The following is a 20,700-nucleotide window of genomic DNA, read 5'->3' on the forward strand; positions in this document are numbered from 1 at the left end:
CTGTGAGACATTCAAAGCCAGGGATTTTGTTTTATAACCTTACTCTGCTACAAACTTCTCTATATACGTCTCACTAAGTTGGCCGCCGAGCTCCTTGGTTTCCATGAAGCTGTTTGTTAATTAATGCTGTCAGACAAAATCCAGAGGCCTTCACAGAACAGCTGGACTCATAATGAGACAAAAATATGTTTATTCTATTTAATAATTATGTGACTTTTAAAGAAAGTTGCTTGCATTGGATTTTTATTTAGGGGTGTCAGATTAAAGGCGGCTGAGGACATACAATTTTTATTTTTAAAATCTTTGTTAGCATAAAAAAAAAACGTATTATTTTCCATCCACTTCACTTACGCACTACTTTCTGTTGTTTAATCACATAAGATGGCAACAAAAACACACTGAAGATTGTGGTTGCAGTAGAACAATTTGGAAAAACTGTCCAAGGGGTATAAACACCTCTGCAAGGAACTTTATATTTTAGGCTTAGCTGCGGTCCATCTCCCAGTAAGGTCAGCTAAGGGCTGCCCTGTGCATGTGCAGGCCTATGTTCGTGTCTGCACAGGTGTGTTCACTCAAAAACAGAGACATATTGGAGAGATAAGTGAGCTGAAGATTAGCGAGCAAGAACAACGCTCTCAACCCTCGGTTCTCCAGCCTCGCCCTGCTCCATCCCTCTCCGCCCTCCTTCCACTCTAATCGCACAGCTAATTGACTCAGCCAGATTTGGCAGCAGGCTTATTAGTGTCATTTCACACAACAAGGAATGACCTATGCATATGGTGCAGCGGTGACGATCAAGATGGAGCACACTCTTTACGGTTAGAATCCAATATGACCTATAAACAGCCCATTCCTGTGAGCGCTACACTGTTCTCGTTTTCAGCCAAAATCTGCAGAAGGAACAAAAAAATAAAATATACTTCATCCCAGTGTGTGTGTCCAGTAGATGCAAGAAGAAGCAGATGTTTCAGTGCCTCAACTTTCCTTTAATACAGTGAATATTAATGGCACTGCGTTAGTGTTATTCCGCAGCAGGTAAATAAAGTTTGAGTGTTTGGAAGCATCTGACTCCTCCAAGGAGGGGAGCTGGGGGTCAGGGGGGTCCAAGAGACTCCATGGTGTGATCAAGTAATTAGCATTTTAAATCCAGATTTGTTTATGTCTATGAGTTTGATGGAGGGAAGTTGAGTTACTTTCTTTTTTAATTTGGCCTGTTGTTTTGTCGCTGCTCTCTGTGCAAGTCCTTCATCTCCTTTCATATGATAAAAGTGTTTGTATTTAGTTATTTTTTAGTTTGTGATAATAATATAATAAAATTACATTCCTTTTTGATGAGCAACTCCAATATTCTCAAATGACCCCTATCTAACCATCCATTTTAACACATTATGGAGTACATGACCTCTGCGTTGTAGGAGGAATGGCCACATGCCCAGCAATCCCCAATAGGTCGTATACATGTTTTTTTAGATATATTTTTTATAAAAATTTTTTACAAATATAGGCCAAATATAAACAAGTCTTTATTTGTTTTTAATCTATTGCTGCGTCACTTTATCCCCCCTCCTTTATATTTAAAAATACTGATTCCGATCCCCTAAACCTGAAGATTGCAATTTTTACTTTCTAGTTTTTAAATATTTTACTATTTATCGATATAACATTGTGGAAACTCTAACAATTCTATTATAGCGATCATTGTTTGCGTGCCATCCAGAGATTATGTGCGACCCCCCATCTAGGCACCCATTTAAAAACTTTTTGGAGCCACCCTTGTAATCAGTCCAGCTGGGTTTGTGTCTGCGTGAATAGAGGTGCGTTTGTGCGGCAGATCTTACCGCTGTGCGCGCTGAACCAGCGGGGTGCAATGTGCAGGGGTAAGGTGTCAGCCAGCGACCCCCGGGACCCCAAATAGAGCACCCCGTCCGTGTGATGCCCGCCGCCCCCAGAGTCCTGGTAGCCGGTTCCGTGGGGGGCCGCCGTAGTGCCCCCAGACCCTCCTCCGGCTCGGTCCGAGTCCGTCCCTCTTGGGGTGTAGAAGCCGAAGGGCACGGCGGGACTGTGTTCGATGCCCATCCCGGCCACGGAGCTCACCGAGCGGCTCCGCAGGCCCATGGTGCCGCTCGGCCGGTAGTGACCAAAGTGGGCCGAGGGTGGCACCGCGCTGTCATCCGAAGAGACGCCGGGAAAAGCACCCCGGGGCCGCCCTGCCGTGCTCTGCTTCCCCCCCATCCAAAGCGGGAGAGAAATGGGTGGGGGTTCTGGGTGGCTCGATCCGTAAAGGGGTCGAGAAAGCCCAAACAGGCTGTGCCCCCCCTTCCCTCCCCTCGTTCCTGTCTGTCTCTCGGCCTGCCTGCCTGTCTGTCTGTCCGTGTGTCTCAGCAGACTCGTCAGCTCTGACTCTCTGCAGACGCAACAGCCCGTTTCCCTGCCGAGCGGAACATGAGCCAGCCCTGACGTCTGGATTCACCTCACCCTCAGACAAATTAATATATTATAATTAAAATAGATAACCTCGACACAACCGGATGGAGGGGGGGGGTGGCTGCCGAGCCGAACCAAATCCCTGCAAGGTTAAACAGATGCACGCCGCTCCCCCGCGCTGTCCCAGCTGCTTCAGACGGCTGAATCACCCCGGCCGGTCCGGATCACAGCAGCGCCGCAGTCTTTACTCCGCCGCTCGCCACTCGTCTGATCTCAGACATCGTGACAACTGTTGCTGTCTGTCTGACCGCCAGAAAAAAAATAAAAGACGGTCTGTCTTGGAAATAAATGACGTCGTCACCGAGCGCTGGTCCGGTCCGGTGAGCTCCAACCAGAGGACACTTCTTCTCCTCCTCCTCCTGCCCCCCTCCCCGGAGATCGGGGTCACAGTGAAGCCGCTCCCCTGCGCTCAGATCGGGCGCTCCTCGCCGCTCATCGCCGCCGCCGCTGCTGCTGCTGCCGCTGCTGCTGCCGCTGCTGACCAGACAATGGACGCGCTCAGTGCGCAAGCTCGGATCATAAACACAGACAGACGGGAGACGGTGCAGCAACACTTTGTTTTAATTCCTCGACATGGGATTGGCCTGGATTTCTCTACGTGTGGGGGGTCTGATCTGCTGGATCAGACAGGGGGCATTTCAGGATAACCTGCGACAGGTGCGGTGAGGCCGGCAGGCACCTGAAGGTGAACTGGGCTGCGTTCTTGTGCACCAGTCTTTGGAAGAAGAACGTGTGACAAGATGTGCGATTTGCTTTTATTACCTACTTCCCCAATTGAAACAGCTTCCTGCTAAGTCAACAAGTTCTAAGGACTAATTCGGAAGAGCCACAGTTTCTCAAAGGGGTGGACGGATGAGGCCCCATAAAAATAAAAAATCTATTTTGTTATTGGTCGTTTATCAATAGCAAAATCCCAATAAGAAATTTTATTTGTCTTTTGTAATATCTATCCTCTTTTTTGCCACACTTAAATGTTCATGTCATGAAGCAAATGGGATGGGAGGACTATCTAATCCCCCTATCTGTTGTGCCAGTCCTGGCAGCAGGGACTGCCATACGTCTTTTACTTCAGTGTGATGTGGCCCACTCCTCTCTGCAGAATTGTTTTATTATGGCCACACTGGAGGGCTTTCCCGCATGAATGGCATAATTGAAGTCATGCCAAAGCATCTCAAATGCAGTCAAAATGTGGTGGCAGAGTCGTTCTCAACACCGGCCAATCTCCTTTTGGAGGAGTCAGAAAATTTGAGCCCGCAATGGCGATTTAACTTCCAGCAGAGCAACAAAGAACCAACCATATAGTGGAATGATCTGAATCAAAGTGTGTGGAATGGCCCAGTTAAAATTCAGTCAAAACTCTGAGTCTAATTGAGAAACTATGATAAAATTTATAATCATGTTTTGCAAATTCCGAGTTTCTCTTTCCCAAGCATTTATGTGTGGAGTTTCATTTTAAACCAATAAACTTATCGGGCTGACATCCGTTCCTTTACTTTTACTGTCCATAAGGCTGCAAAATGGACAGTGTCTGTGAACACTAATGTTCAAGCTTCACTAAAGATTCTTGAATTAATTTAGATTGGGACTTAGACTGGGCCAATCTACACTGGTATGAACCATTCAAGTGTAACTCTGGTTGTATGTTTGGGTTTGTGTCCAGCTGGAAGCTGCTTCAGTACAGCTGGTCTATTCAATGTAATTAAAATACACAGATGTTTTTGGCTGCTTGTATTTTTTTTTCCTTTTTTTCAACCCTACTTAATTTTCCAGCTGGCAGGTTTTGTTTGTCTTCTTGTTTCTATGTTTGGTTGAGTGTTTTACCACTTGCAGGTCTCCTACAGTCGTCTTGGTCTTTCTCCCCAATAAGGTAAGCTATTGTAAAGTCCTTACTGTCATGCAGAAGGTGTTAATCTGTCCTGCCGTAATGACAGGAGGCCTATAAATGGTCTACTCTCTGCTGCTCCGGCATGTAATCACACTCGCAGACTCAAATAAACCAAACACAATCCGCTCAAGAGGGTCTCATGTAAATTTAAGAGCCTGACAGAAAATAAATAACGTAAATTCATCCAGAGAAAGATAGCAACTTTGTTGTGTAGAAATCATCCCTCTGTTACATTCTTGTAATCTTTTGAACATATGACCTGCTTTCTCGGGCTTTCAGTTGGTCACTCTTGGGTTTTCTTTCAATCCCTGACCTTTTACAGAGGAAGGTTTCCTTGTTTGTTTAATCCACCTTTTTCCGGCACATGAATTATTCAGATATAAAAAGGTTCCTGACCCTAAATATTGAACCAATGTTGTGTCTTCAGGCACTTTGTTACCAGAATCTACCAAGGCCTCAATTAGTTGTTACCTCTTGTGCAAAAAAACATAAAATATAACATAGTTAGAGAGAAAATAGAATTCTAGCGCTGAAAAAGCTGTTCATCTGGAGGTGCTTGATTAAACCTTTGCATACTGAAAAGCAGCCTTGCTGCATTTCCCCTGTTACTTAAGCAAATCAGATACTGTTCATCTGCTTGGCGTAGTTGTTTTCCACAGCACTTCTTCCTTTGCCCTCCACTTTCCTCATTCTTAAATCCCATGCTGCAAAGAAAGTATGCTGCAAAGCTCTGGCACAAGGATGGGTGGTCCAAGTCCAAAGTAATAATTTGAAAGTCCTTTATTTAGCCTGAGAAAACTTGCGATCAATGCTTATTTAAAACAAAACATAAAAGTCTGGCTGCTTGGAGGCAATACATAAAGTTAAAGGTAAACATTCGAACCAGTGAGGCATGAGTGGGTTAAAAATGCGTACCTTGAAACTACTACTGTTACAGTGAGAAAGGTGGTGTATGAAAAAGAGAGAACATCACTCTAACTTTGACTATCCAGTAAAACCCGTCTATCTCTTTCTGCTACATCCAGCGAGCCACCAATATAAACTTTCAGATCTCCTTAATTCATATTGGCCAATCACACCAGCCTTCCAAAAGTTAATGTAGCTCGCCAGTCTGTCACAGGACAAAACAGAGAACACAGGACAAACAACCATGCACACAAACACTCCTACGTAAGTGCAATTTAGAGAGACCAATTCACTTTTCAGTCATGTTTCTGACTGTGGGAGGAAGCCGGAGTACCTGGAGAGAACCCAGGCAAGCACGGGGAGAACATGCAAACTCCTGAGACTGGGATTTAAACCCAGGATTTAAACGCAAAACCACAGTGCTAGTATGCCACTGTGCAGCCCTGCCATATTCTATCAAAGATTTAATGCATTTTCTAGCTGAGTTTCTAAACAGCTTGAGATATTGAGTGTCTACAGTTGATCTCTCTGTGGCTGATTCTGTGTGATTTATTTCTCATGGGTCCATTTTGGATACGTTTGTGCCACTTTAAGGTCATTTAGAGGCAATTTGCATCTATAAGACAGACATTTATACTCCAGAGCTTCTTCAAGATAAGTCATTCAGTGATCTGTGTCTGTATGCACAGGGGCTGAGAGCTTTTACAAATCAATATCGGCAATAAAAACAAACTGTCTATAAACTGAGAGACAAATTCAAATTTTATAGCAGCCCAGAAGCTCAAACTGTTTGTTTTAGGAAAATTGTGTCATTCCAAATCTCCACTTAGCAGCTGACCCAACCAGTAAGTAACCACAGCAGCAACATGAATACGCTGTTATTACTCTATCTTCAGATGGACTGATGGGATTTGTCACAAATAGAAGAAATGCTGACACCAGTTGGTGGAATCGAGTACTGCAGTGTCAACAAACACTTCACTTGGGTTTGGAGTCAGACTTCCAGAAAGTGGATCATCCTGAGCTAAAGCTTTTCCTGGGTTTCTGCATTAACACAAACTTGCTGGTGTTTACTCCAGCATCTCTGTTGTTAGTGATTAACAAATCAAAATATTCACATCTTGACTATTAAATTCTGTCTCAATAATGGAGATTAGTTTTGTTTTGTGACAGCCCTAGAGATAGGGCTGTCACCAAAATTAACAGAAATAACAACTCACACCACATATGTACGTTTGGGAATTACTGAATGAAAGTCACTTTTTGATGCCATTCTTGAGAAAATTCTAGTCTAAAGTATTTATTATCTTCTAGTTAATCAGTGAATAAGAAGAATCACTTCCCTGTCATTTATAAACAAGCACCAACCCCTTATTGTTTTAAAAATTATAGATTTAATATTTGGGTTTACTTTTGTTTCCTATTTACAAATATAATTCAAAGGATAAAATTACTACAAAAAATTTAAAGTCAGCAAAAATAAAAACATTGCGGAAACCTTAAGCTTTGGTGAGACCAAACTAATTCTGTTGTAGCATTTTAAAAACACATAAAAATGAAATAAAACGTAATAACATATTACAAACATTGATAAGGCTTTAGCTGGATTTACTCAGCAACAGTAATACAATCTCATTATTTGATGTCACATTTTTATCATTTCAAGTAATTAAAAACAAAAACAGCAGCTATACTTTTTGTATTCTTCTGTTTTCCAGGTGCCCTGGCATCCAACAGAAAGTACAGAGGTACATCTTGAAATGTTCTTCAATTAATTCTGATGCACACCTACACAGACAACCTAATGATTTTTTTTTTTACTCCAATCTGATGCCATACTCTCACCCTCTGGAGGGGACTTCAGTTTATAACTCTCCTCTTTGGAGGATTTTCCCAGGATTCATCAGGTTCCTTGGGTCCAGACTGTCCTTGAGTCCCTGCATGACCTGAATGGCCAGAGGTCCCACCTCCTCACACAGCAGCGCTCTCTTTCCTAAACCCACACCGTGCTCTCCTGTACACGTGCCGTCCATGGCCAACGCTCGCCTGCAGAAGAACGAAGAGAAAATTTCGCATGTCAGTAACATAGAAAGGAAACACGGACAGAAAGTCAGACAGTCACAGGTTGCAGGCGTTGGTTCAGGTTTGGTTCAGCCCTCAGAAAAATGTTACCTGGCCAGCCTCTCTGTGAACAGATGGACCTGGTGCAGCTCATCTGGATCATTTGGATCCACGACCATCAGACAGTGGAAGTTACCGTCACCAACATGACCTGCAATAGGACCTGAAACAGAATGCGCTTGTATCCCATTGGATGTTTTATGTGTGTTCATGTTATTTTACTTGGATTTGCTAATCAATCAATCCAGTTTATTTTTATAGCACATTTCAGCAACAAGGCAGTTCAAAGTGCTTTATATCAGTGGTCCCCAACCTTTTTATTACCGCAGACCAGTCAAGACTTGGAAATTTTGCTGCGGCCCGGAGGGGGGAGGCATGAACGGTCAGGTAAGGCTTCTGCATGTTGGTTGGGTCTTGTATTTCCCAGCCGGGAAAGTTTCTTCTCTGAGATTGGCCAAATCGTTCTCGAGGCCAGATCTCTATTCGTGGGTCGGGAATTGACCCGGCCGAATTGACCCGACGCTGACTTGTTCCGCTAGTGTTCCCACTAAATCCTGAATATGCCCTATTTGGGTTGTCTTGGCCCTTTTATCGCAGCCTGTGGGATTTTCCCTGACTTGGAACGAGAATACAACCTGTTGAATGTGACGGGTAGCCAATCAGAAAGCGCGGTGACGTAAGAACAGAGGGGAATCCCAAACAGCTGACATATCTCGCAACTGAGAGTCCGGTGGATATCGGAGATGATATGTGGAAATCTTTATTATTATATATAAAGGTCATTATTATATATGTTTATTATGTTTATTCAGTTAAAAATGTTAACTATGAAAAAAACAAAGTCACCTCCAAATCATAGTGCAAATAGAGCGGCTACTCTAGTCGTCTTTTATCCACCGCCTTTTCTTTTTGTTACGTCTTTTACCTCTTAAAATGACTACACAAACTATCACTATTGCTTCTACATCGTCATCCGTGTTTGGTTATTCTAAATTCCCGTATGCTTTGTTGGGGGTTTTACTGGATTATCTTCTGGAATCGAGATGTTCTTGTGTGGTGTGTTGCTCCTGCCTTGGACACACAAACCGATCAAACCTGTTGTACTTTTATCAGCTCTGTGGTCACAGAGGTTTGGAGAATCGGCCGACATTTCTTAAATCTTTCCGTCTAAACCAGACTTAAGACTCACCAGCTCTACTTCTCTCCTCTTGACCACTGCCCAAACGCTCTCTGACTCTGGTCGCTATGGTAACGTTTATATATCCCTTCAAAATAAGATACAGATGCGCCACAAAAACAAACATTTTACTTTCGTGAACATTTTAACTCAATAATGACTAACGGGAGCCCTGAACTTGTTTCTCTGCAATGAGACGGTCCCATCTGGGAGTGACGAGAGACAATGACACCCGAAGTGTTTATATCCACAACCTGCATGGTCTCTAAGTGGCGAAGCAGTTTGAAGCTTCATTGCCTCATTAGCAGCCGGTCGCCGCATGTTACGCAGAGCGGGCTTGTAAGGTGGGACTCACCTACCGGTCCGGGATAAATCCATTCTCCTGTCTCTTCTCTGGGCCTTTTCCCCTTTGCAAAGAAGCTTTCCAAAGACATCTGATCTGTTTCTTACTCATTTTGCTGCTTGTGGGCTCAATGTTGGTGCGCAAGTAACCGAGAGAATCCGGTTAAAGGATTTTCAAAATAAAAGATCCTCCAGACTCAAATAATACATAAAACGGAAATATTTAATTATTTCTTGCGCGGCCCAGTACCAATTGGTCCACGGACCGGTACCGGTCCACGGACTGGGGGTTGGGGACCACTGCTTTATATTATAAAAACAAACAAAAAAAAATACAAAGTCATAGAACACACAGTCAACAATTGTGTTGTATGTACACTGCTGGTTTGTTAAGTGATAAAAGTGAAGTAGGTTGAATGCACTTCGAGGTTTGCTTTGCTAAAAACCTCTAAAACACCAGAAGTTCTCGTCCTTCTCTTACCTGTCAGTCGGCTCTCAAGCAGGTCCTTCTTTGTCTCCACGATAATCTGAGGAAGTCGCGACAGAGGGACACACACGTCTGTGGAGTAGGCCTTCACAAATCACACACACATATACAAGAAAGATAAGGTCACCGTATCGTAATGGCTCTAAGCAGATGTCTGTTGAAATCTTTAAAATTTAAACCATTAATAGAGGGAGATGCATAAATGCCCCCAAAGGCAGAAGTTTGCTTCGGATTTGGATAAATAATGTGCAAGAACAGCAGCAGTCAACAAGACACCAGGGTTACTCAACAAAAAAAGGTTAGTGTTCCCCTTAATATATTAAGTAAAAAAAGTTTAATATAGGTTTTAACTGTATATCCTTTGACCGCTCTTCCACACAAAGCTAGATAGAAATATACTACTATAATATGTAACTGGCCTCCATCTTACTTAATGGAAAAAAAACTGAGTACACTGAAAAAGCAAGGGCCATACTATGACAATGATTTGTAACAATATGATTATACTGTTAATATTTGAGACCATCGGTTATAAACTGATCTAAGATTTGGTATAGTCGAAAATGCATCACGCAGGGTTTCCCCCAGAAAACTTGCTAAGCCAAGTGGTCGGGGCGCCGAGGCGGTCCACCGTGTTTTTGTATTAAAAGATGTTAAGTAGACAATAAAAGTAAAAATATCACTGGGGCCAAACGCTGGGCAACGTTTTGAGATGTAAACGCCGCATAATGTTTTGTTCACAAATATACATCATTCTCACCGCTCCTCAAAGCACCTCTGAAAGCGTGACTACAAGTTATTCCTGCGGTTCAGGTAGAGCTGCGCAACCAGAGCTAACGCGGTGGGTTTAAACTCTTACCCTAATCATAATTCCTCACAGGGGGTTGATGTAAATATCCATAGCGGTCAGCCTGTGTCCAGTTCGAGTGAAAGGAGGAGCATGGGATCTGCGCTGAGGTTAACTTTAGACATTGACTGCTGCAGCGCGTGAGGCAACGCGCAGAGGCCCAGCGGTGTGATTGGTCCGGCTTTAAATGCATAAACTATAAACCTATTTTCTATAAACATATCTTTTAGGAATAAATCTGCTCTGGTAGTGAAATGCTCGGAGCAACAGAAACACTTGCAATCCGGCTTAAAAAAAGGCGATTTTTTTTTTCCCTAAAAAAAAAAACAAAACAAGAAAGGCTTAGCCTGGCGGTGGTGCTAGTAAAGCATGGCGGGCCGCCAGACCTATAATACACTGGGGGAAACTCTGCATCACGTCTTGATATGGTTGACTTTTGCAGGTGTAATGTTGCGTGTTTCAATGTCCTGATTAGTTTTACCTTGCAGCCCGGTCTCAGTGCCTGTGCAGCGTACCAGGCGTCATGGCGAGCTTTCCACAGACGGTTCCTTGTTTCGGCGTCTCGAGCCCACTGAAAGTCTGACCCTTCATTACTCTGTGTAATCTCCTCTGCAGAAACAAACACGGAGACTGTAAGTGTTTTACTTTTCAGTATGGCTCTTGATTCTTAATCAAGTAATTTTTATTAGCTGGGTTCTATTCGTTTGTTGCCCAAATATAAAAAAATAAGTAGTCTTAGCTTTACAATCACAACAGCCGATCTGTATAACACATTTGAAGGAGCAAGAGACTTGAAGCTAACAGCAAATGTCAGAGAAATTGTTCCCGTTCACCACTCTCTCACACACCAGCCGTGTTGACTTGTTCTTCTAGGCTGCGTTCCGACCCGTGGAACTCCAGGAACAGAGTTGGGGTGACGGGGTAGGACAGAGAGCTGAACTTGTTGCACGCATCAATCATGACCTCATCCAGAAACTCTGAAAGCAAAAAAAAAAAAACACAATGGAAATAGGGAGGGAAGAGGAATACAAATGTGATATTCTACATTTTGCTAATTTATTGAAGTCGCTTTATATTTTGTAGATGTCAACTTTTAATGAGTAGAAGATGTTTGACTTGTCCGTACCGATACGAGCAATAGGGACTCCAGTCTGCAGGATCTGCACGGTGCTGTCTACAGCGGCCTGGACTGAGGGAAAAGAGCAGACAGCCGACACCATGGCCTCTGGGACTCCGTACAGCCGTAACGTAGTCTTGGTAATGATCCCTAATGTGCCCTCTGAGCCCACAAACAGGTTTGTCAAGTTGTATCCTGCAGAAGTTTTCCTGAAAACAGAATAACAAGTTGATGAAACTGCAACAAGCAAAGCTACAGGGTGTATGTGATGGTTGAGGCTGTACCTGGGACGCCTGCCTTTCCCGGCTGTATGTATGACCGTTCCATTAGACAAAACCACCTCCAGGTTCATGACGTTTTCTCTCATAGTGCCATAACGCACAGCGTTTGTTCCAGAAGCACTGGTGGCAGCCATGCCGCAGAGGGAAGCATCAGCTCCAGGATCTAAAACCAACGTCGAAGGAGACAGCTAGATTGCCAGATTGCCAGCGACAACATTATTTATTACACAGACAACTGAACTTTACCAGGTTCTGAAGAGATTTAAATCCAACAGCAAATATATCAAACAATAGACTCCACCATGTCATTAATTAGTCAAACAAATATCAAGCCATGACAAAAAAGGGTAATAAAAACTTAAATACACAACAAAAATCTAAAGCTGCTGCTTCTCATCATAATTATACTTTGATATTGCTAAGAGCTTCACAATAATCCACTAACTGCACAGAAACAACTGCACAGAAATTAGCATTTAATCTGTAAACTGTGATTCATGGAATATAAACTGGGAGACTGTGTGACTGACCCACAGGGAACCACAGGCCTGTGTCCCGTAGGTAGGCGTTAAGGGCTTTCCGGGTCACACCAGGCTCAACAGTCACATCGAAGTCCTCTGGGTGAAGGTCTAAGATCTGATCCATGTTTCTCAAACTGAAGCAAACACCACCCTAAAAAAAGAATCACAGAGACGCATAACTGAAATACTTTTAAGAAAATTTTTTTCACTTAAGAATGCATATGTTGGATTTTTTGTTTTCAAAACAAGCAGTTTTGCATTTAAAGATTAAAACCAAAGCCCAATTGGACATGCTCCCTGGAAACACAAACTTTTTGTCAGAGATGCATTCATGGAACAAATATTGACACACGCTCTCACCTTCACCGCACCAACCCCTCCCTCCAAGCCAGTCCCAGTGCCAAATGGGATGATGGGAAGGTTGTGGTCATGACAGACTTTTGCAAGAGCACTGACCTCCTCCACACAGCGCGGGAACACAACCACATCTGGGGGCCGACATCTGCACAGAAGCAATGAATGATTCAGATCACCCTCCACCGTTTACAGAAAAGAACACACGATTTTTATTTATTTTTATACAGCAGTGCTCGTAGTAAGCAGAGAACTTCTGACCTGTGCACAGACTCATCTTTGCCATGTTGTTCTCTGATGGCTTCCCCCAGAGAGATGTTGTCCTTTCCACATATACTTCTAAATGCGGAGAGAACCTTGTCTACAGCAGCTTTCTGAACAAATAACACAATAGTTTTCACTCAATAGGTCCATATCAGTTTTTAAAATATTTTTATTTAACTGGTCAGTGTTGTCTCTGACATTTAACTATATATTTCACTTTGCTACCAATGAAAATAATTTACGGGCGAAGCTGGGGATAAACTACTCTTGTGTCACCGAACCATCAATGATTTGATGCAGTGCCAACGTCACGTGCTTAATATTAAACCCAATTACAATGGCGGACCGGGTGTGATTGCTTGCAGGGGAAAAGTGTTAAGATTATGACAAAAATAAACAAGCTATCTATACTATATCCCAGAATAACAGATTATAAAAATAAAAGCAAAAAATAATTAACAAACAATGCGCAAATGGAGCGAATGTATTATGGTGTTTTTCTACACTTCTACACTAAAAACAAATGCATACTACGTTTAATAATTACATATTTACTTCACATTTAAATGCATAATATTCCCCCGACTTTGAGTAGTAACCTTTAATTCCCCCTGGTTTCAGTTTGCAAACGACCTTCTGAGATAAGGCTAAAGAAATAGATTAAAAAAAAAAGAAAAAAAGATACAACTCACCCTGGCGGTGTTTTCTAATGTTATGTTGCGATACTGAATGAGACTCCACCGGAGAGAAAGCAGCCTTCGGCTTGGTGTCAAATTAAGCCACATTGTTTACCTGTGAACACGGTTCCTGACTCGTTAAGTTCATAATAATAAACGTCACACAGAAGAGCTTCCGCTATCTTTGTTTTTTCAAAATAAAATAAACACAAATCAGACCTTGTGCCCTCTTTGCTGCTGTTTATATTTTTAAATAATACTGCATAATTAATTAAAGCAAAACATGTTTAGATTCATAATCCATGTTCTTATGGTGTGTTTTCCATGTACAAATATATGTACAGTAATTGTTACGGAAGCCTAGAGCGGACGTTTTAAGCGTATACTTTTTTCCAGTCGTGTTCCTGAGGTAAAGAGTTAATCTCGAGAAAACCATCGTGGAAAACGTGTATGCAGAAAACGTTGTTTTTCTTGAAATAAAACTCAGTTGCACATTTCGTTCAATGAGAGTACATTCGTAGTGAATAGAATTGACCCTTTGTTTTTTTATTTGTTTATGTTTTATTTATTTTTTTATTTATTTTTAGCTAATGAAAAAAATAATAAAAGCAAAGTATTTGCTTTTATTTCGAAGATCCCCTGTATGTTCTTGTGGTCACCAAATGAGAAACTTAGTTTTTTTTGTCGGTAGATGGCGCTGATGATTGACGCAAAAGTGGGATCAAAGTTTAGGCTTACCACAAGACTGCACAGGTAGTGCTTACACATTCTCATGTCATTGTAAAGTTTACAGAATATTTGATAAATATTCGCTGTCTTTGGCTGAAGACATCCGTTATGATGACGTCGTGACGTGTTGTTTTCACTGTCATCGCTATTATCAGACGCGCCGCTGTTTTCTGTAGAAAATGCCTCGAAATCACAAACTATTGTAAGAAACATCATGAAGCGCAAAAATTATATCATAATTATTGACCTAACAATGTTTGAAACTCGTAAAAACCCAAAGTATTATTACAGGTTAAATATTAGTTTTCGTGTCACTACACCTGAGACTTTCCTATTTCTCCTCTGGAAGGGCTATGTATCCTGTCGACCTGCCAGCTGTGGACGACGCCGAGCTGACATCCGCATCTGAAAATTACCTAGCTTCACTGAACGCAACACATTCCTGCAATGAGTTGTTTCGGTCATTACTGACGTCAAAAGAGGTTGGATAAGGCTTTCTTATTCTTGCCATTAACTGCATTTAAAAAAAAATTATATAAATGTAACTGTTTTGATATATTAATTACATATATATATAAATTACCTACTTAAAAGTAGGTAATTTATATATATTATATATATATATAAATTATAAATTATAAATTATTATATATACATTATATATATAAATTACCTACTTTTAAATTACCTAATTAAAAGTAGGTAATTTATATATATAATATATATATATATATATAAATTACCTACTTTTATAAAGTTGGAACTTACCGTCAAATATTTGAAGGTAAGTGAGTGAGAAAAGAAAAAACACCAAGGAAACAATAGTGAAAAATGATCAGCAATAAAAATATATGCCATTTTGAATAACTATTATTATTCATTTTTACATTCAAATGGTTTTAAATCTAAAAGCAACAAGACTGACAATGACATTTATTTATTTATTTATTTATTTATTTATTTATTTATTTATTTATTTATTTATTTTCCTTTTCAAACCAATGCATAATAACAGTAATGCTATTACTAATTATGTTAAACTATGTTTTTTTTTAATCATTGTTAGACTGAAATACTTGTAGACTGCTACATCTGACTGATTGACAGAAATCATGGCAGCAACAAGAAAGCAGTCGGTTCAAACAATTGAAACTGTTAGAAAAACCCCTTCAAGAAGTCCGCTCAGACTGTGACAAAAGGTCAAAAGGTCTAAAATGTATATGAAGGCCAAACAAAATGTCCAGGATTATAAAAGTGAAACATGGTAAAACCCTGGACCAGCTAGAAAGCTAGAGTAAACTACTATTGTGAACTCTGCAATTCCAGCTGAAGGAAATGGGATTTAACACGTTGAAAAACCAAAGTAACAGAAACTAGAGGAGTTCCAGATGGGAGCCTTTATCCCTAACGCACAGGTGGATCTTGTTTCCAACAGTACAAAAAGGGATTGTTTATAATCAAGTCATTTTTGGGGAGAAAAAAATATTCTGTCCACCATGCACAGAGCCTTCCAACTTCTCTGCAGGAAAGCCAACCAGTTCCATGAAATAACTCGAAAACTGTCTGGATCTCAAATCAAGGGGAAGTTTCAAACGTTGCATGACCGAGCTCCGTCCTGCAAAGCTGATCTGTCAGCTGCTGCGCAGGAATGCTGGATCCATGCCTCAAGGAATCCAAACTGTCAGAAAAGCCAGAGGAGCTGCAGCAAAATTTAATTATATAAAGACAAATAATAGACGGGGCTTCATCTCTTCTGCTGCTGTTACAAAATGCAACACCACTTACACATTGTTTTTAAACTGTTGTCGTTTTTTTTCCGTGTAGATTGCTGTAACACCAGCCAACATCAGACAGCTCCAGCTGTTTGAGGACGAACATCCTGCCTGCACTGTGCTGGCGCTTCATCCTCCGCATGATCAAACACAGGGTTTGGAACCAAACACGGTGTTTCAACAAAAACGCCATGTCAGACGCAGACCCAACTCCTACCTCTCTGTGTTTACCTTCTAGTCTTAGCTTTATACTTGCACAAGAAGTGGTGGCCGTTGGACGACGTTCTGCAGACCTCCAGTGAGGCCAGAAGCGGCTTGCAGCCAGTAAGTGAAGCAATTTTAGAATCTGGTGAGACAATATCTCTTCTGGATCTGAGAGAACATCGCCTGTAGGACTTCCTGCACATTTGTCACTTGCAATAATAAATTGAGGTTGTTCCACATTCCAGTGAGTGAAGCATCTCTGTATAATCTGCATCGGAGTTGCTTTTCCAAGAACATGTTATGATTAAAAACTGGGATGAAAAGTCAGATTTTTCAACACTCCAATCAAAATCTGAATTGGAGTTTCTTTCCCGATCGTGGAACATTGTATCATAAGGCAAAAATGATAATAATGTGAGTGAAAGGTCAGTCATGTTTTACAGAAGTTTAAAAAGTATAAACTATACATTCTGTTTATTCATATATATTAAAAAAATTACTAATAGAAAAAAAACAACACATTTTAAATTGTTAAATTGTTCTTCGATTTACATCAGAAACTGAGTCGGCACGTCGTCCGCAGGTGCAGTCCATTATGGAGAGGTTGATCGTGTTCCTGCTCAGTCAGGTGGTGGAGAGGCCTCAGTTACATGGAGAGGTGTCCTTCTCCCTGCATCCACCCACAGAAACCTGCAAAGTGCTGTGGAAGGACGGACAGGCGGTCGGCTTCTACACCATCAAACACAAAGGTGGGGAAGATCAGTCAGTTTCCATTAAAGTTTAAAATGTTCAAATAGAAGACATGTAAGCTTTAAAGATACAGTGCTCTGCCACAGTTGGACGGAGAGCGATTACTGATTTTCAATATTTTCTTCAGACGGAAATCTGATATGTTTGGCTTGCATTTGTATTTAGTCTCTCTGATTCAACACTTTGAATCCACTTCTGCTGTAAATAAAACTGTAAGATTTTGAAAGTATGCCTCTACCAGCTTGGCACGTAATTGCGACTACAACTTCCGACCATTCTTTTTAGAATAGCTCAAGCTTAGCCAGACTTGGATGCAGAGCAACCGTGGAAATCAATTTTCAAATGTTGTCAAATTTAATTCTGGACCTTCACCAAACCACTTCCAACTGAATATGCTCGATCGAAACCTTAATACTGTTGTTTTCCTGTAAAACGCCTACAAACTTGAAATGCTCCTCTGAAGTGAAACATCCTGTGGTCAAGCAAAAGACAATGAAAAGTCTTTCCTGTGCTGCTTCAGGCAGACTCTGTGACAGCTGGAGCAGCCGCTGCTACCTGCTGCCTGTCCTGGACACTGTGCTGGTGAGGAGACGATACAGGAGGAGAGGCTTCGGCCTTCAGATCCTGCACGACTTCTGCTCCTCCTTCTCCTCGGAGGAGTTCCTCGGAGTCAGCTCTCCCTTGTCGTCCGGCATGGCGGCAGGTCAGCATGTTTATTTCAAATCTAAACCCCTTCCTTGCATTCTTTTTGTGTTGGGGAAGAATGTTTTGTGTTTTGCTCTCATATTAGGCAGACAAAATGGATATTTCATAAGACCTGTAATCATTGCAATGACGACATTCAGCTTTACTTGGAAATGTTCTGACATGCTATTGTCACTGGGGGAAACTCTATACTTGATATCTGGCTCTATCTGCATGCTTTTCATTTCAAACATTGTTTTTTTTTTACTTCACCATGTCGATTATCCATGAATGAGGAACAGCTGGTGACTTGAGTTACCACTTGGGAGCCAGGGGGTTGGCAAAAAGGACAATTGTTAATAAAGTGATGAATTTTTTTGTCCCTTCATGCGTCACTTTTTGATGTCTGTCATTTACTGTATGCGGTGACATTTGGGCTTGGATGCAACATAAAGTTTCCCATATGGGCACCCTTATTCGGAGTGATGGTCAGGCTGCAGCTGCCTTTTTTATGCTTTGCGTCTTAATGGCTAACAGCTCGTAGCACAAAGACAGGAACTTTAATGGCCTCTCTCTGACCAGGTGGAGAGCTGAGTCAGTTTATCGTTTTCACCTCCAGTTGTTTTCTGGCAGGTGAAACATCCTGAGGGGACAGTTGTTTGTTAAAGACTCATTAGTTCTGTTATTCCTTTCAACTCTTACCACAGGGGGAGATTCAATATGCCCCCTGTTTAACACCTGCATCGAGCAAAACACGGTAAATTTAATGACTTGGAATCCCACCTCCTGCTTGGTTCGTCTTTTTATCTGCAGATAAAACAGATTCAGTCATGCATGCTTCTAAAAGTGCCCACATCTGTCTGTTTAATCATGATCCTAGGGTAATACAGCATGCATTTGTAGCAGTTTCCAGAAACCCCTGCCTTATTAATGTAATTAAACCTGCATGTGTGGACAGTTCTGCAGAGTGACGAGGTCAGAAGGCAGCAAACCCCTAGAATAGATGGTCTGGTTATCTAAGTGGAAAACCTGCAGGGAACCTGCTGACCCACTGAGGGAGGAGTGTATAAAAAAGACTTAAAAGAAAAAAGTAAAACAACAAATTATGAAACTAAATGTTTTTAGGGCCTTGTGCAGAATGTTAAAGTTTATTTCAATTGTTTTTTTTGTTTTTTTTCTTTTAACGCTGTATTTAGTGATCAGGAAGTTCCTGCAGCAGCACGAGGAACACCGGGCGCGTCTGTATGAGGTGGAGGCTCCAGGAGGGTGGAGTCAGAGAAGAAACATCTGGCTCAACATCCAACTTGGTCGCTACGCTTCCGAGCAGATGAATGGCCACTTTCCTCTCAGACCATTGTGAAAGAGAGAAAAAAAACAGTAAAAAATTAAGTACACAACTACTAAAGTAGGAAAATCAGTGTTCTAGTACAGCTTGCCCCCAAGCTTATTGACACCCTTGGTAAAACCTGTGCAATAAAATAAATAGACCTAAAATAAATAGTTTTGTTTCTGAACCAAAAATACACTGAACATTTTTAAAGAGTCAAACATCAAGTTCTTCAGGGAGTTTGTCTTTTAATGACACTCTGGTGGCCCCTCTGGGTTCTTCAGCAGAGCAGTGAACCAAAGCAGATGTCTACATCAACACTGACATGGTTTAGTTGCTAGAAACCTTCTTACATTGACCATCTCAGTCCCCAGGCATAAACCTTATAGAAGCCTGTGGTGGGTTGATTTGCAGAAAGGAGACCCCAATCTAAGGATGAGGGGTTGAGCAAAAAAAAAAAAAAAAAACCTCAAAGATTTATTTCTCTCTAACCTTGTCAAATGTAATATGATCAAATTAAAATGGGATTCTACACAGTATAACTCACAACAAAGCCATGGCCTTTAGCACCAGAGATTGCGCAAAAGTACTCAAGTTAGGTTTTTCTAAACTCTACATTGAGATTATAGTAGAGGCACATATATAGGTTATCTTGGCTTTTTAAAGGTTCTTCTAGGAATCAAATGAACAAGAACTCTGAGATCACTGGGAATATTATGAGTAACGGTCAGAGTCAGATGGAGTTTATCATCATGGAATCCACTGATGAGTATAGAGAACCCCTCTGTTTCCAAACGTATACATTGCATGAGCTGATTGTGAACAAAGATGGGAGTGGTTTGTAATAACAAGAAATGGAATTAAAAAAATATTGTATGTTTTTAAAGCTGTTTCTGTCCGCCCACAGACTGGTCCAGCTGTCCTGACCCCAGTCAGCCCCTGTAACTCGAACGCTCCCCCGATAACGGCCTCTGCTCAGCTCTGTGATGTGAACCAGGAAGATAGCTCCCCGAGGGGCGAGCTCTCAGGGACAGGGTGTTGCTCTTCAGTACGCACTGATATTCTGGATTTTAAAACTCCCTGCAGGCCCCAACGTTTAAAAGAAAGTTTGAAATGGAAGGAAGCTTCAACAAAGAAAGCCTAGCATAGAAAGCTCAGAGGAGATGCAAAACAGGTCCAAAAGAGCCAGTAGAACATCCATCAATGAGTAAAACACAAACCTAGCTCATTGCACAACATTACGCTCTAGCGGGAGCTGTTCTTTTCCTTGTGTGCGAGGGGTGCATGAAAGGGCTTTCAAATATCAAAATGAGAAAAAGCTGCTCTGTGCAGATTTTGTGTTTCAGAATTTCTTTCTTACTCAAGACAGGCAAAACATTTAAGCTTTTTTGAGTTCACCTGTTCCATTTTTCTGGTCATTCTGTAGTAATTTTACCCCCTCGCTCTTACTAGATTATATTAGATTAGATTAGATTAGATTAGATTAGATTAGATAGAACTGTCTGTTATTTTGTTCTTTGTAATTTATGTAAAATAAAAACTACAGATCTATATAAAAATAATTCCTATGTTCCCATATTTATATAACATTAAGAGTACCTGGGATCCATCAATGTCCGCTTCTCTACTAACTTTTCATTATAAATAGTGACGAGGTGTAAAACTTGCCATGGAAAATATCACATACAAGACTGCATGATGTAATGACGCATTTAAAATCCACCTAAATAAATCATGCTATTTAGTCATTCTCCGTTGTACCGTTCTTGTT

The 20,700-nt window shown here is 41.3% G+C and overlaps 3 protein-coding genes across 5 annotated transcripts in view; 1 reads left to right on the plus strand and 2 right to left on the minus strand.

Moving 5' to 3' along the window:
• Window positions 1-3,170, minus strand: part of znrf1 (zinc and ring finger 1) — a 45,622-nt gene extending 42,452 nt beyond the window's left edge. The window contains exon 1 of the mRNA XM_008411757.3: window positions 1,839-3,170. Coding sequence (XP_008409979.1) covers window positions 1,839-2,232 — 394 coding nt within the window. The 5' untranslated portion in view covers window positions 2,233-3,170. The remainder of the gene's footprint in view (window positions 1-1,838) is intronic.
• A 1,961-nt stretch (window positions 3,171-5,131) lies between these two features.
• ldhd (lactate dehydrogenase D) lies at window positions 5,132-14,572 on the minus strand. Of its 3 annotated transcripts, none has more exons than XM_008411752.3 (11): window positions 14,513-14,572; window positions 13,479-13,578; window positions 12,784-12,896; window positions 12,529-12,670; window positions 12,178-12,319; window positions 11,376-11,810; window positions 11,098-11,226; window positions 10,731-10,858; window positions 9,397-9,487; window positions 7,448-7,559; window positions 5,132-7,321 (listed from the first exon to the last, which is right to left on the minus strand). In XM_008411752.3, exons 2-11 carry the CDS (start codon window positions 13,569-13,571, stop codon window positions 7,141-7,143), a joined length of 1,566 nt encoding a protein of 521 aa, XP_008409974.1. In that variant the 5' UTR covers window positions 13,572-13,578; window positions 14,513-14,572; the 3' UTR covers window positions 5,132-7,140. The 3 variants fall into 3 exon arrangements, with proteins under 3 accessions (XP_008409974.1, XP_008409975.1, XP_008409973.1); XM_008411753.3 differs by lacking the exon at window positions 14,513-14,572 and having other exon boundaries at window positions 11,376-11,575; window positions 11,651-11,810; window positions 13,479-13,943; XM_008411751.3 differs by lacking the exon at window positions 14,513-14,572 and having other exon boundaries at window positions 13,479-13,973.
• Window positions 14,138-20,677, plus strand: fam169b (family with sequence similarity 169 member B). Its single transcript, XM_081607968.1, has 7 exons — window positions 14,138-14,216; window positions 14,542-14,674; window positions 16,017-16,119; window positions 16,203-16,288; window positions 16,752-16,917; window positions 17,439-17,621; window positions 18,799-20,677. The coding sequence occupies exons 1-7, from the start codon at window positions 14,155-14,157 to the stop codon at window positions 18,960-18,962; spliced, it is 897 nt and encodes a 298-aa protein (XP_081464094.1). The 5' UTR covers window positions 14,138-14,154; the 3' UTR covers window positions 18,963-20,677.
• The last annotated feature ends 23 nt before the right edge of the window (window positions 20,678-20,700 follow it).

This window comes from Poecilia reticulata, chromosome 6 (assembly GCF_904066995.2).
Source record: "Poecilia reticulata chromosome 6, P_reticulata-male-v2, whole genome shotgun sequence".
In the NCBI taxonomy this organism is placed as follows: domain Eukaryota; kingdom Metazoa; phylum Chordata; class Actinopteri; order Cyprinodontiformes; family Poeciliidae; genus Poecilia; species Poecilia reticulata.